Genomic DNA, 16562 nt, shown 5'->3' with positions numbered 1-16562 from the left:
TATGATTAAATATATTTTATTTAAGAAAAATATATATGCAGAATAGAATGCTATATTTATAAAACATTTAATCTTTTGTAGCAGATCTTTTAAAGATCAGTCATCAAGTTAGCATCTAATAAAGTGTTACTCATTTTGAAAATAAATATACAGAGAAAGGACATCAGTATATAATTTCCCAAAAAATATTTTGCTTAAAATTACTGTGATCCAAAATACGATCACTGTAATTACCACCTACAGCATATGAACAACTTTAATACTGATCATTTATAAGTACTCATATGAATAATTTAATTTTAGTACATTAATTTTATTCTGAATTTTTTAGTTTAAAGAGGGTTAGCTTCAGGACAATGTGCACTTTTTCTGCGATTTCCCTTAACAAAATAAATGCATAATCCTTTTTATTGGCATTTTGATCTCAAAGTGAAATTACTTTGAGTGATAGTTAAACTTATTTAAAGTTAAACATTAAATGCAACTGTGTTGTTTCTTACATACATTGAGCAACTGGGTTTCATTTTCTAAACAGCTGTTTAGATCATGTCGCTTTATTTAAATTTAGCTTACATTCATTCAGGTTCTCTGAAGATTCCTGATGTAATAAACAGTTTACATATCTATAACAGGAAATCATATGCTAAAATTGAATGCTAATCTTTAAACATTCAATCATAAGGTATATTTTAAAAATTGAGCTTGTACTTATTCGATGTCAGGCTCTGAACTACTTTCATGATTCTTGCTATCAGGAATATAACAATCCAATGGAGGAAATTAACACATGTTTAAATAATTGCAATAGGTATACTATGTGCTATTGTAAAATGGGAAGAGGATAGATTAACTCTGCTTCTAAAAGTAGGAAAACACTCACAGATGACATGGCACTTGAACTGGACATAAATTGGAACTAACCCAGAAGAGCAGATGTGGAAGAATTGAAGAAAGATTAAACAGCGTTTACTAAGAAGACATGTTATTCAAAAAAAAGATATTTCATTGGTGGGGATAAGATAAGGGTATAATTCTGAAAATATTCTTGAGGTAGAATTAACAGGACTTGTTGAATGATTTAATGTGGTAGAAAGATATGAAAGAGGGAAAATAAATTTTTAGGTTGGAACAACTGAGTATGTGAATTGACATAGATAGCTACAGGAGGAGGGACTGGTATGAGAGGGCAAAAAAATTTATTTTAAAACCAGCAATCTATAAGAGCAATTATTGTGAAAATTCTGAATTTCTATCTAGGTATATGCCATTGAATTAAAACATATAAAAACATAAAATACAGAAAAGTCATGGGAATTTAAAGACTAGGAGAGATAAGAGATGTATGGTCAAAACTAAGTTAAACAAATAAGTTTTAAGATAATTACTAGAGAAGAGCTCTTCCCTACCTACATTTAGGCACCTCTGGATGCTAACTCAGATGCATAATGTTATCTGAAATGAATATATATATATGAATATATATTTTTGATATGAGAGTTTGGTATATTTTATTTGCTATTTAAGGGTGGAACTTGGAGAGCATGTAGTTCAATTTTTTTTTTTAAGAAACAACTCCTAAATATATACCATATGTATGTGTGTATATATATGTGTGTGTGTGTGTGTGTGGTGTATATGTATATATATGTATATATATATATATATATTTACATTTTATATTGTATTCTTTTATATAATTATATGTATTTTCTTTGCCACATATTTATATTTATATTCTTTTCCACAATATCCTTATAAGAAAGCACTGTTGGAATTGGAGAGCAATAGTTATAGTACGAAGAACTGGATTTTTTGACTTTGAAAAAAATAATATTTTCTCTAATCCTGAAGTTCCTCATGAGTACAATGTGATTAACAGCATCTCCTTCATACAATTGTTGTGGAATTAGGGATCATAATGCAAGCATAAGCTTTCTTTGACTTGAAAAAATGTTCTAAAATGAGAGAGCAAGATGCACCTACTTGGAGATCTTTTTCCTTTTGTATTTTCATTTTAATGTACTACTATAATGTGCATCACTAATTCATTCTTTTTATTTAAAACTGCATGTGTTGTTTACACTTTTGCTAATGTGTATTATTTTAGATTATAAACTGATAAAGCTGTCTGCGGCTCTGCTTGTGTTATGCTTAGTAGACAAAAAAACCAAATGTGTATACTTTTATATTAATAATGGTCACTTATTGTAGTTATATATTCTACATTTCAAACAAATATTCCTTTTCTTTCTTTAGATGGCAAGGAAGAAATTTACTGGATTAGAAATCACTCTGATTGTCCTCTTTGCTATAGTTACAATAATAGCTATTGCCCTAATTGCTGTTTTAGCAACTAAGACTCCTGCTGTTGAAGGTAAATAATATTGAAAATACTTATTATAGTGAGGTTGAGATAAAGTTTACTCCATAATAGTTATGGATTTTGAAAAGTAATCTATATGAGATGAAATGAATGAAGAAAGATCTCAGGTACGTTACACAACTACTCCAACTTTTTCTATCTATTATATTGCAGGTTTTTCAATGAAGCATCATTGTAATTAAGGAATCTATGTGCTTTGATATTAATGGCCTTCCCCATATTGTGTTCCTTAAGAAATAGCAAACAGGCAAAAGGATCAGGATGTTAATGAACAGTGGAATAATCATCTAGAGTTACCAGTGAGGTTCTTCTAACTAGTAGGAAATCTCATTAGTGGTGTTTTGCTCTGGGTTTCAGACACCTGCAGGGAGGTGGGGAGGGGGATTTAGGGGGATAATCTCTTTGTCATAGGCTTAATTTTTTATTAAGAAGAGAGACGTTGTATGAGAAAAACAGGTAGCAGGAATGAAACAGGCTTGAAACGTTTATCTTTTTTTTCTGAATATTTCTATCCTGATTTAAGGTTGATACATGCCACTCTGATCTACCTAATCTACTTTTTCTTTCTTCATCATTCTATCTTGACTAAATCAGAATTGGAAAACATATTGCAAATTATCTTCTAATCTAACAGTAGTTGGCATTTTCTGCTGCCTCTGGTCTCTTGGTTTACCTTCTTTTAGTAAACTGAAATCTCGCTAGATTGTGAAGCAATCAAATTTATCTTCCCCATCTCTGATTGCTAGAAAGTCGCTCTTTATTACACAGAGCTGGAATTTAGTTTTCTTTACTATTCCCTCTTTCTCTTCTATTCACTTCAAGTATCTTCTTCCTCTTTTTTTTTTTTTTTTTTTGCCGTACGTGGGCCTCTCACTGTTGTGGCCTCTCCCATTGCGGAGCACAGGCTCCGGACGCGCAGGCTCAGTGGCCATGGCTCACGGGCCCAGCCGCTTTGCGGCATGTGGGATCCTCCCAGACCGGGGCACGAACCCATGACCCTGAATTGGCAGGCGGACTCTCAACCACTGCGCCACCAGGGAAGCCCCTCTTTTTCTTCTTAATCTTCTCTTTTCTGCTCTAATTCTTGTCTCCTTCTCTACATCCTTTCCCCATCCATGTTTCTCCACCTTCTTTTTTCATCTCTAAAACACAATTTTTAAGCACACTGGGAATATACATTTTGTTTCCTTTTGAATCTACCTCAAGACCTCCTATGAATGTATTTTGATTCTCTGAAGGAACAGTCACCAGGTCTTTGACAGTTTTAAATATCATTTGGATCTTTCCCTTTTGGTGACTAGGACTTGAATTTGTGGGGTTTTTTTTAATGCAAAGTTTATGTTCATTTTCATTATATATACATTTATGAATACTTTCAATGTATTTGTTACTTGAAAATTTGAAAAATTAATTTAAAACCATGTTTTCTTTTATTGACCTTTTTCTTTCCCAGAAGTCAGTGGTTCTACTTCAACCCCTGCTACCATTCACACAACCACTGTGTATCCTGGTTCAGGAAAATGTCCAAGTGTGCTAAATGATCTTATCAATGAGAGAATAAATTGCATTCCAGAACAATTTCCAACACAGGTCTGCAACAAATGTCTTTAATATTTTTATGAATAGATACATAGTATGATAATTATATTAAGATAATTATTTAATATTGGATCAATTCCATATTTTTAAAACTCTAGCCATTAATTAGGGTGCATTTCTTTTTATTGCACTTATGTATAAACAGATGAGAGATAATGGAAATTACTGAGCTTGCTTTTCTGTACTTCCTTTCAATTCAAATTAACAAGTTAATATTTTCCCATGCTTAACAAGCTATTGTTAAATTTATAAATCTTCATGAAATTCTATCCTCTTCAATCTACTTCTTAAAAATAAGTATAACCTTTGACAATATAGAACATTTGAGAAAGATATCTACATTCTATTAAAGTATTTGTGATGATAACATTAAGAAAACAAAGTAACATTGATTCTTCTAATTTTTTAAAATTATTTATTTTTATTATTTGGTAATTGGGGAGAAGGGGCTCAAATGGAGAAAAGTAGGTGTAACAGAATGGATTCACATAACCCTAGTTGACTTTCCCTTGGTCTTCATAACTTGCATGGGATTAAAATGTCAATGAGTGAATTTGTGTGTGTATGTGTGTGTGTATTCCCATTTTGCAATATCTATATCAAAAGTCACACATACTTTAGATTCTGTTAGTTAATGACCCTCCAAAATTCTCAGCTCCCATTTGCTCTCATTTGCAATATATATATATATATATATTTGCATGTGTATGTGTGCACACGTGTGTGTATGTGTACCTGATGCCATTTTAATTTGATGTTAAAAATAAGAGAGAAGTTAACATGTATACTATCAGCTGGTAAAAGTGGAGGCTTTTAACATTTTTTTCAAGGCAAATAGCCAAGAAGAAAAAGCTCACAAGCATTCAAATTATGAAAACATGTCACACTATTAAATTTAAATATTAAATAGATTTTTGATTATACCAATGTTAACACACAGCAGCACCATGTGACTCAATTTTTACTATAAACATATATAATTTTTCTTCCACTTCATATAATCTTTCCATATAGATCATAAAATTACTGAGAATTTAGTATTTTACTTTATTCATTGGATGTTGCAACAACTGGCACATAAACTAGTTTAAATCATATTGAACTACTAATTTTCTGGAGATAACTACATTTTATGTAGGCTTAAGTTTAGAGCCATATCTTCATCTTTATAGCCTCACTTGCAACTTGATACATAATTGGTACACAATAAATATTTTAGTTCTTCTGCATTGACTACATGACAACAGAATAGACTGTAATTATCCAGAGTGCAGGAATGTTTAAAATAACATGAGCTTACAATAATCTGTATTGATATGTAAATTTGATAAATCACAACTCAGAACATCAGTCTCTGATAGGGTGTAATTGAGTCAATTCATCAAATATTTACATTTCTTCCAAGTGAAAGGAACAAAAGAATAAATGATATTTTAGCATATTATATATTTGAAGAAATAAGATTTTTTTTAAACATTCACTCAGACATTTATTGGAGTGAGTGTATGTTTAAAAAATAGAGATTGACCCATATGATAATAATACTAACCCCATGATTCCTTTAATAAATGTTTTATCAGACACTTTGTGCAGCTCGAGGTTGCTGCTGGAGGCCATGGAATAATTCTGTTATTCCTTGGTGCTTCTTCGTAGATAACCATGGCTATAATGCTGAGGGAACAACATCAACAAATACTGGTGAGAAGTGTTCTATCATGATGATCCAACATATTTTAAGTTGAATGAAAAAAGTACATTTAGAAATTTTCTTGGAAAGATATCTTAAATAAAATCAAATGGAAAATATGTACACAAAAATGTTCAAATTGATATATTAAGGACATTTTTTGCATGATTGTATCTTCCAAATGAAAAAACAAAGTCACTATATGTGACAGGCAAGAAAATTAGAAAAGGTGAAAATATTTAATACTTATTAATCTTTGTAAATAAAGTCATAATTCATGCAAACATTTTTTTTCTTTCTTTAAGGACTTGAAGCCAAATTAAACAGGATACCTTCACCAACACTATTTGGAAATGACATTAACACTGTTCTCCTCACAACTCAAAGTCAGACACCCAAACGTTTCCGGTTCAAGGTTTGGTCTTTGAGATTTCTAAAGAAAAGTTATTAATAAAACATGTTATGAATAGACTTTTCACCCCAAGAAGACATTACCCTCTTAATAAATATTTATTCCAAAGCAAAGAACTAGTTTAGACTCATTACTCCACTTCTCTGAGACTGTCTACTCAAATATAACATAAGAGATTTTTCTCTGGAAGTAGTTTTTGGAGAATGTAATAATATAGTCAATGTAAAATATTTGGTACAGTGTCCTGAGAAGAATAAACACTCAGAAAACTTTAGTAATTTTATTCAACTAAAGACTGTGATAAAATATTAGTTTAAAATTTAATTTGAGAAAGATGTTAATTGTTCTATATCAATGTGACACACTCTCTAGTTCTTTTTATTGATATCACTTCTAGTCATGATTTTTTTTTGAATTTTATTATTTTTTTATACATCAGGTTCTTATTAGTTATCTATTTTATACATATTAGGGCATATATGTCAATCCAAATCTCCTAGTTCATCCCACCACGACAAAGCTCCACCCCCGCTTTCCCCACTTGGTGTCTATATGTTTGTTCTCTACATCTGTGTCTCTATTTCTGACTTGCACACTGGTTCATCTGTACCATTTTTCTAGATTACACATATATGCATTCATACACAGTATTTCTTTTTCTCTTTCTGATTTATTTCACTCTGTATGACAGTCTCTAGGTCCATCCACATCTCTACAAATGATCCAATTTCATTCCTTTTTATGAGAGTAATATCCCATTGTATATAGGTACCACATTTTCTTTATCCATTTGTCTGTCGAGGGGCATTTAGGTTACTTCCATGACCTGGCTATTGTAAATAGTGCTGCAATGAACATTGGGGTGCATGTGTCTTTTTGATTTATGGTTTTCTCTGGGTATATGTCCAGTAGTGGGATTGCTGGGTCATATGGTAGTTATATTTTTAGTTTTTTAAGGAACATCCATACTGTTCTCCATAGTGGCTGTATCAATTTACACTCCCACCAAGAGTGCAAGAGGGTTCCCTTTTCTCCACACCCTCTCCAGCATTTGTTGTTTGTAGATTTTCTGATGATGTCCATTCTAAGCGGTGTGAGGTGATACCTCATTGTAGATTTGATTTGCATTTCTCTAATAATTAGTGATGTTGAGCAGCTTTTCATGTGCCTCTTGGCCATCTGTATGTCTTCTTTGGAGAAATGTCTGTTTAGATCTTCTGCCCGTTTTTTGATTGGGTTGTTTTTTATTTTTATTGAGCTGAATGAGCTGTCTATATATTTTGGAGATTAATCCTCTGTTTGTTGATTCATTTGCAAAAGTTATCTCCCATTCTGAGGGTTGTCATTATATTTTGTTTATAGTTTCCTTTGCTGTGCAAAAACTTTTAAGTTTCATGAGGTCCCATTTGTTTATTTTTGTTTTTATTTCCATTACTCTAGGAGGTGGATCAAAAAGGATCTTGCTGTGATTTATGTCAAGTGTTCTTCCTATGTTTTCCTCTAAGAGTTTGATAGTGTCTGATGTTACATTTAGGTCTTTAATCCATTAGGAGTTTATTTTTGTGTATGGTGTCAGGGAGTGTTCTAATTTCATTATTTTACATGTAGCTGTCCAGTCTTCTCAGCACCACTTATTGAAGAGACTGTCTTTTCTCCATTATATATCCTTGCCTCCTTTGTCATAGATTAGTTTACCATAGGTGCGTGGGTTTACCTCTGGGCTTTCTAACCTTTTCCACTGATCTGTTTTTGTGCCAGTACCATATTGTCTTGATCACCATAGATTTGTAGTATAGTCTGAAGTCAGCGAGTTTGATTCCTCTGGTCCGTTTTTCCCCTCAAGATTGCTTTGGCTATTCGGGGTCTTTTGTGTCCATACAAATTTTAAATTTTTCTTGTTCTAGTTCTGTAAAAAATGCTTTTGGTAATTTGATAGGGATTGCACTGAATCTATAGATTGCTTTAGGTAGAATAGTCATTTTCACAATATTGATTCTTCCAATCCAAGAACATGGTATATCTCTCCATCTGTTTGTGTCATCTTTGATTTCTTTCATCAGTGTCTTATAGTTTTCTGAGTTCAGGTCTTTTACTTCCTTAGGTAGGTTTATTCCTAGGTATTTTACTCATTTTGTTGCTATGATAAATGGAAGTGTTTCCTTAATTTCTCTTTCTGATCTTTCGTTGTTAGTATACAGGAATGCAAGAGATTTCTGTGCATTAATTTTGTATCCTGCAACATTACAAAATTCATTGATTAGCTCTAGCAGTTTTCTGGTGGCATCTTTAGGGTTCTCTATGTATAGTATCATGTCCTCTGCAAACAGTGACAGTTTTACTTCTTTTCCAATTTGTATTCCTTTTGTTTCTTTTTCTTCTCTGATTGCCATGGCTAGGATTTCCAAAACTATGTTGAATAATAGTGGCGAAAGTGGACCTCCTTGTCTTTTTCCTGATCTTAGAGGAAATGCTTTCAGTTTTCCACCATTGAGAATGATGTTTGCTGTGGGTTTTTCATATATGACCTTTATTATGTTGATGTAGGTTCCCTCTATGCCTACTTTCTGGAGGGTTTTTATCATAAATCGGTGTTGAATTTTGTCGAAAGCTTTCTCTGCATCTACTGAGATGATCATATGTTTTTTTCTCCTTCAATTTGTTAATATGGTGTATCACATTGATTGATTTGTGTATACTGAAGAATCCTTTCATCCTTGTAAAAAATCCCACTTGATATGGTGTATGACACTTTTAAGGAGTTGTTGTATTATGTTTGCTAGTATTTTGCTGAGGATTTTTGCATTTATATTCATCAGTGATGTTGGTGTGTCATTTTCTTTTTGTGTAGTATCTTTGTCTGGTTTTGGTATTAGGGTGATGTTGGCCTCATAGAATGAGTTTGGGATTGTTCCTTCCTCTGTAATTTTTTGGAAGAGTTTGAGAAAGATGGGTGTTAGCTCTTCTCTAAATGTTTGATAGAATTCACTTTAACCAACTGGTCCTGAACTTTTGTTTATTGGAAGATTTTAATCACATTTTCAATTTCAATGCTTGTGATTGGTCTGTTCATATTTTCTATTTCTTCCTTGTTCATTCTTGGAAGATTATAGTTTTCTAAGTATTTGTCCATTTCTTCCAGGTTGTCCAATTTATTGGCATAAATTTGCTTGTAGTAGTCTCTTATGATGTTTTTATTTCTGTGGTGTCCATTGTAACTTCTCCTTTTCATTTCTAATTTTATTGATTTGAGTCCTCTCACTCTTTTTCTTGATGAGTCTGGCTAAACGTTTATCAATTTTTTTTTTAATCTTCTCAAAGAACCACCATTTCATTGTATTGATCTTTGTTATTGTTTTCTTTGTTTCTATTTCATTTATTTCTGCTCTGATATTTTTGATTTCTTTCCTTCTACTAACTTTGGGTTTTGTTTGGTCTTCCTTCTCTAGTTCCTTTAGGTTTAGGTTAGACTGTTTATTTGAGATTTTTCTTGTTTCTTGAGGTAGGATTGTATTGCTATATACGTCCCTCTTAGAATTACTTTTGCTGCATCCCATGGCTTTTGGATCATCGTTTTTTCATTTTCATTTGTCTCTAGATATTTTTTTGATTTCCGTTTTGATTTCTTCAGTGATCTCTTTGTTATTTAGCAACGTATTGTTTAACCTCCAGGTGTTTGTGTTTTTTTATGTTTTAGTCCGTGTAATTGATTTCTAATCCCATAGTGTTTTTGTCAGAAAACATGCTTGATATGATTGCAATTTTCTTAAATTTACTGAGGCTTGATTTGTGACCCAAGATGTGATCTATCCTGGAGAATATTGCATGTGCACTTGAGAAGAAAGTGTAATCTGCTGTTTTTGGATGGAGTGTCCTATAAATATCAATTAAATCTATCTATTCTATTGTGCCATTTAAAGGTTGTGTTTCCTTATTAATTTTCTGTCTGGATGATCTGTCCATTGGTGTAAGTGAGGTGTTAAAGTCCCCCACTATTGTTGTGTTACTGCCAATCCCCCTCTTTTATAGCTGTTAGCATTTGCCTTATTTATTGAGGTGCTTCTATGTTGGGTGCATATATATTTATAATTGTTACGTCTTCTTCTTGGATTGATCTCTTGATCATTATGTAGTGTCCTTCCTTGTCTCTTGTCACATTCTCTATTTTAAAGTCTATTTTATCTGATATGAGTATTGCTACTCCTTTTGATTTCCATTTGCATGGAATATCTTTTTCCAACCCCTCACTTTCTGTCTGTATGTGTCCCTAGGTCTGAAGTGGGTCTCTTGTAGACAGCATATATATGGGTCTTGTTTTTGTGTCCATTCAGCAAGCCTGTGTCTTTTGGTTGGAGCATTTAATCCATACACTTTTAATATAATTATCAATATGTATGTTCCTGTTACCATTTTCTTAATTGTTTTGGGTTTGTTTTGTAGGTCCTTTTCTTCTCTTGTGTTTCCCAGTTAGGAAAGTTCTTTTAGCATTTGTTGTAGAGCTGGTTTGGTGGCGCTGAATTCTCTTAGCTTTTGCTTGTCTGTAAAGCTTTGATATCTCCATCTAATCTGAATGAGATCCTTGCCGGGTAGAGTAATCTTGGTTGTAGTTTCTTTCCTTTAGAAAGAAAATAGTTTTTCTTTCCTTTCATCATTTAAATATATCATGCCACTCCCTTCTGGCTTGTAGAGTTTCTGCTAAGAAATTAGCTGTTAGCCTTATGGGATTTCCCTTTTATGTTATTTGTCATTTTTCCCTTGTTGATTTTAATAGTTTTTCTTTTCCTTTAATTTTTGTCAATTTGATTACCATGTGTCTCTGCTGGTTTCTTCTTGGGTTTCTCCTGCCTCAGACTCTCTGCACTTCCTGGACTTGGGTGGCTATTTCCTTTCCCATGTTAGGGAAGTTTTTTACTATAATCTCTTCAAATATTGTCTCGGGTCCTTCCTCTCTCTCTTCTCCTTCTGGGACCCCTGTCTTGTGTATGTTGGTGCATTTTGTATTGTCCCAGATGTCTCTTAGGTTCTCTTCATTTATTTTCATTCTTTTTTCTCTATTCTGTTCCGTGGCATTGCAGCCTACAATTCTGCCTTCCAGGTAACTTATCCATTCTTCTGCCTTAGTTATTCTGCTGTTGATTCCTTCTAGTGTATTTTTCATTTCAGTTATTGTATTGTTCATCTATGTATGTTTGTTCTTTCATTCCTCTAGGTCTTTGTTAAACATTTCTTGCACCTTCTCAATCTTTGCCTGCATTCTTTTCCCAAGGTCCTGGATCATCTTCCCTATCATTATTCTGAATTCTTTTTCTGAAAGGTTGCCTATCTCCACTTTATTTAGCGTTTTTCTGGGTTTTTATCTTGTTCCTTCATCTGGTACATAGTCCTCTGCCTTTTCATTTTTTCTCTCTTTCTGTGAATGTGGTTTTCCTTCCACAGGTGTCAGGATTGTAGTTCTTTTTGTTTCTTCTGTCTGCCTTCTGGTGGATGAGGCCATCTAGGAGGCTTGTGCAAGCTTCCTGATGGGAGGGACTGGTGGTGGGTAGAGCGAAGTTTTACTCTGGTCAGCAGAGTTCAGTAAAACTTTAATCCACTTGTCTGCTGGTAGGTGGGACTGAGTTCCCTCTATGTTGGTTGTTTGGCTTGAGGTGACTGAGCACTGGAGTCTACAGGCTGTTTGGTGGGGCTAATGGCAGACTCTGGGAGGGCTCATGCCAAAGAGTACTTCCCAGAACTTCTGTTTCCAGTGTCCTTGTCCCCATGATGAGTTACAGCCACCCCCTGCCTCTGCAGGAGACCCTCCAAACCAGCAGGTAGTTCTGGTTCAGTCTCCTATGGGGTCAGTGCTCCTTTCTCCTGGGTCCTGACGTGCACACTACTTTGTTTGTGCCCTCCAAGAGTAGAGCCTCTGTTTCCTTCCGTCCTGTTGAAGTCCTGCAATCAAATCCCACTAGTCTTCAATGTCTGATTCTCTGGGAATTTCTCATCACATTGCCAGACCCCTAGGCTCAGGAGCCTGATGTGGGTCTCAGAACCTTCACTCTAGTGGGTAGACTTCTGTGATATAATTGTTCTCCAGTTTGTGAGTCACCCAACACAGTGCTTATGGGATAAGATTTTTATTGTGATTACACCCCTCCTACCATCTCACTGAGGCTTCTCCTTTGTCTTTGGATGTCAGGTATATTTTTGGTGAGTTCCAATGTCTTCCTGCTGATGACTGTTCATTAATTAGTTGTGATTCCAATGCTCTCACAAGAGGGAGTGCTCTAGTCATGATTTTAAAGAAACTAATTTCTGCTGTTTTTTTTTTTACCAAGTAGTTTATTAGTATCGTCTTTTGGATTTGGCAGTGAAAACACTATATCCTTTGTACATTACCTTCTAGCCCTAATTTCACAAATATTAAGATTTATTTTAAACAAAATTCAAAAGTCTTGCAGGATTTTTAAGCAGGTGATAACTGAAATGTAACAAGGGTAATTAAATTACAAAAACCCAGTATTCAAGAATCAATATTTAATAATACTATCATTATTTATTTATATTGGTCAATAAAGATTTTTATTTGATATAGTACCATTATGACCCACTAATTCTATTAATTCATTTGCAGTTTATTCCGTGCATAGCCATTCAACAATATTAAAGTTAAGTTTATGACTAGATTAATAGCTCATCTATAAAATTATTTAATTTTTTTATAGCTTTTTTTTTTTTTTTTTTTTTGCGGTATGCGGGCCTCTCACTGTTGTGGCCTCTTCCGTTGTGGAGCACATGCTCCGGACGCGCAGGCTCAGCGGCCATGGCTCACGGGCCCAGCCGCTCCACGGCATGTGGGATCTTCCCGAACCGGCGCACGAACCCGTGTGCCCTGCATCGGCAGGCAGACTCTCAACCAGTGCACCACCAGGGAAGCCCAAAATTATTTAATTTATTATTTCATGTTTAGAACTCGCATTTAATACTTAGTTCAGAATTGAAAAATTAAATAACAGTTTTGAATCAAATAATGCTAATTTTTCAAAATCTTTGCAGATTACTGATCCAAATAATAGAAGATATGAAGTTCCTCATCAGTTTGTAAAAGAATTTAGTGGAACTGCAGCTTCTGATACATTATATGATGTGAAGGTTATAGACAATCCATTTAGCATTAAAGTTTATAGAAAAAGCAATGATAGACTTTTGTAAGTAATTATTTTATATTAATAAAAGATTAAATAATTGGTCACTTTTATTATATTATCATAGAATTATGAAAGTCTTAATTTTAGGGCATTTTCAGAAAGATTAAGTTTCCTCCCAAAAGAGGGTGGGTGTATGTGTTTTAAAGATTATAATGTTAAAGGGATTTTAATTTCTCATGGAAGAAAGGAACAAGAACATGAATGAAAGTATAGAAATGGGGCCAACCAAAGTTGAAGGTGAAGAGCATCACTGATACAATCTAAGCCTTGTTTATATTTTTGCATACTTAAACTTCCTGTTGTGTCTTTTCCCCTTTATTTATCATATTCTGTTGTGAATTTGTAGTGTCAAGTAGATACTAAGCAGAGAGTGATGAATTTCCATAGTACAATTAGAGGATTTTTCATATATGTGTATGAAATTAAATTGAATATATCTTAACATATAATAAATTTAAATTACTATACATATATTAATTTAAATATTATGTGAATGCCTTCATTATAAATTTATTTTGAGGGATACTTGTTGCAAATAATTTAATAACTTTCAAGATCATAACTCTTGAATCTCCAAGAAAGGTTAATTAAACAATTGTAAAAACTGAATCTCAGCAATTACTTTCTGTAAATATATTTTAATAACTTGTGATTGAGTTTATGTTAAATCACAAAAGAAATGCTGTTTAACATTTCTCATAGTATATATTTGATATGCATAAAACATGTAACCTTTCTCTTTTTGGAAAAATAATTTTGAACTTAATTTTAATATATATATTAGATGTGTGGAAACCAGTATAGTACTGTATTTTAAAACTCTGTCTCTGAAGCAAAGCAGAACTATGTCTGAAATTTGGCTCTGCTGCCTAACCTTGAAAACATGAATAAATTTGTCCAATTTGTGTCATTTGTGAAATGAAATTTATAATGGTAGTTGTGCTTTAGGATTTTGGTGAAGATAAAAGGAGAGAATGCATGTGAAAAATCATATTGATGATGATAAAACAAATTGTGTTAATAGAATTAACAAGTTCTGGTTATGGTATAAAATTTATGTGTTACTAAGAATTGATCACAGCTAAAGACTGACATATTTAAAATGCAATATTCTGGATGATAACATAGAACTGTATTTAGTAGAACATTTTATATGTTTCTAGCTCATTTATTTATTTATTTCATGCTACAGGTTTGACACCAGCATTGGTCCACTGGTATACTCCGACCAGTATTTACAGATCTCAGCCAGACTTTCCAGTGAATATATTTATGGTATTGGGGAACATATTCATAAGAGATTTCGTCATGATTTATATTGGAAAACATGGCCAATTTTTACACGGGATCAACTTCCTGGTGATGTAAGCCACTCTCTTTCTTGTTATAAATAAAATAGGTGTATTTGAGGATAATTTTAGCCTATTTGAAACCATCATTTTTTTGATGTCAGTGATACACATTCCAGAAGCTTGTTTAATTTAGGGGTGAGGATTGATATCAAAGTCCTAAAATAAATAAGTGACCAACTGATTTTATAAATTTACAATTTATGAATGTTTTCTTTTTTCACTTTTATATTTTATCATTCCATTCTTGTAGTTAAACTTATCCAGGGTTAGTTATTGCACAAGAATAATTCCAAACACCTTGTTCTACATGGCTTTGTATGATATGGTGTCTGCCTATCTATTGGACATCATGTCCTGCATCTATACCCACTTTTTCCTTTACCATAACATATGACCATCTTTCTTAAGTTCACATATTTTCACAAGAGGTTGGTTCTCTTTGTAAGTGCTAAACCTTGAAGTTCTTTATTATTTATACAAGTCATTGATAGCTCAGTTGGTTTCACCTCATAAGAATTTTTCCCAAACTCCTCCATGAAGAATTAATCTTTACTTTCTAACCCTTTATTCATATTTTAATATGACAACCATCACAGTGTATTATTTGTGTATACATTTGTCTGTACTTCTAGAATATACGACTATTCAGGACAAAGACCGTACCATTAAAAAAACTCTTTTTTTATTCATTCATGATTGCTTTGAGTCAAATGTTAATGATTTTTAAAATGCTGATGCTCTTTCATTCCTCAAAATGAATGTGAGTTGTTGTTTTAAAGACCCTCATTTTGTACAAAAATATTAATAACTTTTGCCAATCTTTGTTTACAGCATCACTGTCTATAATAAACACCTAAGAAGCACCAGGCTAATAAATACCTCATAGCTATTTTCATACATCTTTCCTTTGAACTTCCATACCCAATCAGCCAAGAAGCCTTTCTTCTTTCACTTTTTAAGTTCATTTCCAATTTTCCTCCACCACTTCATCTACTCATCAGCTCTCAACCACTGTACTGCAAAAGTTCTATGAGGGTGGACATCATTTTGGAATTCCCTGCAATACATTGGGCATACCTGAGACATAATGGATAAGCATGCTATTACCCTATCACGGATAGCTTTTTTTTTAATTGAAGTATAGTTGATTAATATCTTATTAAAACTCATTTAATCATAATAAAACATAAAAGAAAGTAAACTATTAATAGTATAATATATAGTTATATATTTATTTCTTAATATATTAATAATTAAAATAAGTTCAATGTTTTTTGTGTTACAATATTTTATATGGTACTTATGTAGAGAAAATTGTTATAGGAGTATGGGAGTAATTTAAATATGAAGAGTAAATTACAAGAATAAATTGGAATCCATAAAGTCCATTTTCAGTGTATAATCTTTTTATTTTAAATAAATTTATGCCTATAGAATAATAATAATTTATATGGCCATCAAACATTCTTCATGTGCATTGAAGATACTTCTGGAAAGTCATTTGGTGTTTTCTTAATGAACAGCAATGCAATGGGTAAGAGTAATTTATCTGATAATATATTTAAATGAAACTTAAAATGTTTAACTGCTTTCTTTATTCCAATCATAGGTATTGTATACCAGGTAAACTTTGTTGTTACTGATTTAGAAGGTGAAATTATTATAAGCAGGTTTTGTCGTTAGTGAGGCATGGATTTTTGCATATCTGTGCTTCTGTTTGGGGGAAAGTATGCTGTATTGTGATATTCGGGCACTTCATTTTCACTCCAGAGGAACACTGAACACATCCATACAAATGAATATTCCCATTCACATAGCCTCATTTGTTAAGGTAAGTTAATATGTCACTCCAGGTAAAAAAGAGAAAGGTCTATATGGGTATAGAAAGAAGGAAGAATGATTTTTTTAAGTTTATCATAATTGAAGTAGTGTAGAACCTTTTGTT

General features: G+C 32.8%; 1 protein-coding gene across 1 annotated transcript in view; it reads left to right on the top strand.

Moving 5' to 3' along the window:
• Positions 1 to 2256: 2256 nt before the first annotated feature.
• The window catches only part of SI (sucrase-isomaltase), a gene marked incomplete at its 5' end in the record, with an annotated part of 105769 nt that continues 91463 nt past the window's right edge, over positions 2257 to 16562 (top strand). Inside the window, 7 exons of the mRNA XM_081236043.1 lie at positions 2257 to 2374; positions 3837 to 3973; positions 5563 to 5680; positions 5975 to 6084; positions 13114 to 13265; positions 14458 to 14629; positions 16052 to 16151. Coding sequence (XP_081092169.1) covers positions 2257 to 2374; positions 3837 to 3973; positions 5563 to 5680; positions 5975 to 6084; positions 13114 to 13265; positions 14458 to 14629; positions 16052 to 16151 — 907 coding nt within the window. The remainder of the gene's footprint in view (positions 2375 to 3836; positions 3974 to 5562; positions 5681 to 5974; positions 6085 to 13113; positions 13266 to 14457; positions 14630 to 16051; positions 16152 to 16562) is intronic.

Source organism: Mesoplodon bidens, assembly GCF_964165515.1.
Source record: "Mesoplodon bidens genome assembly, chromosome: 5".
Classification (NCBI taxonomy): Eukaryota; Metazoa; Chordata; class Mammalia; order Artiodactyla; family Ziphiidae; genus Mesoplodon; species Mesoplodon bidens.
The sequence above is the reverse complement of the archived record's forward strand: the minus strand, read 5'-3'. Positions and strand labels throughout refer to the sequence as shown.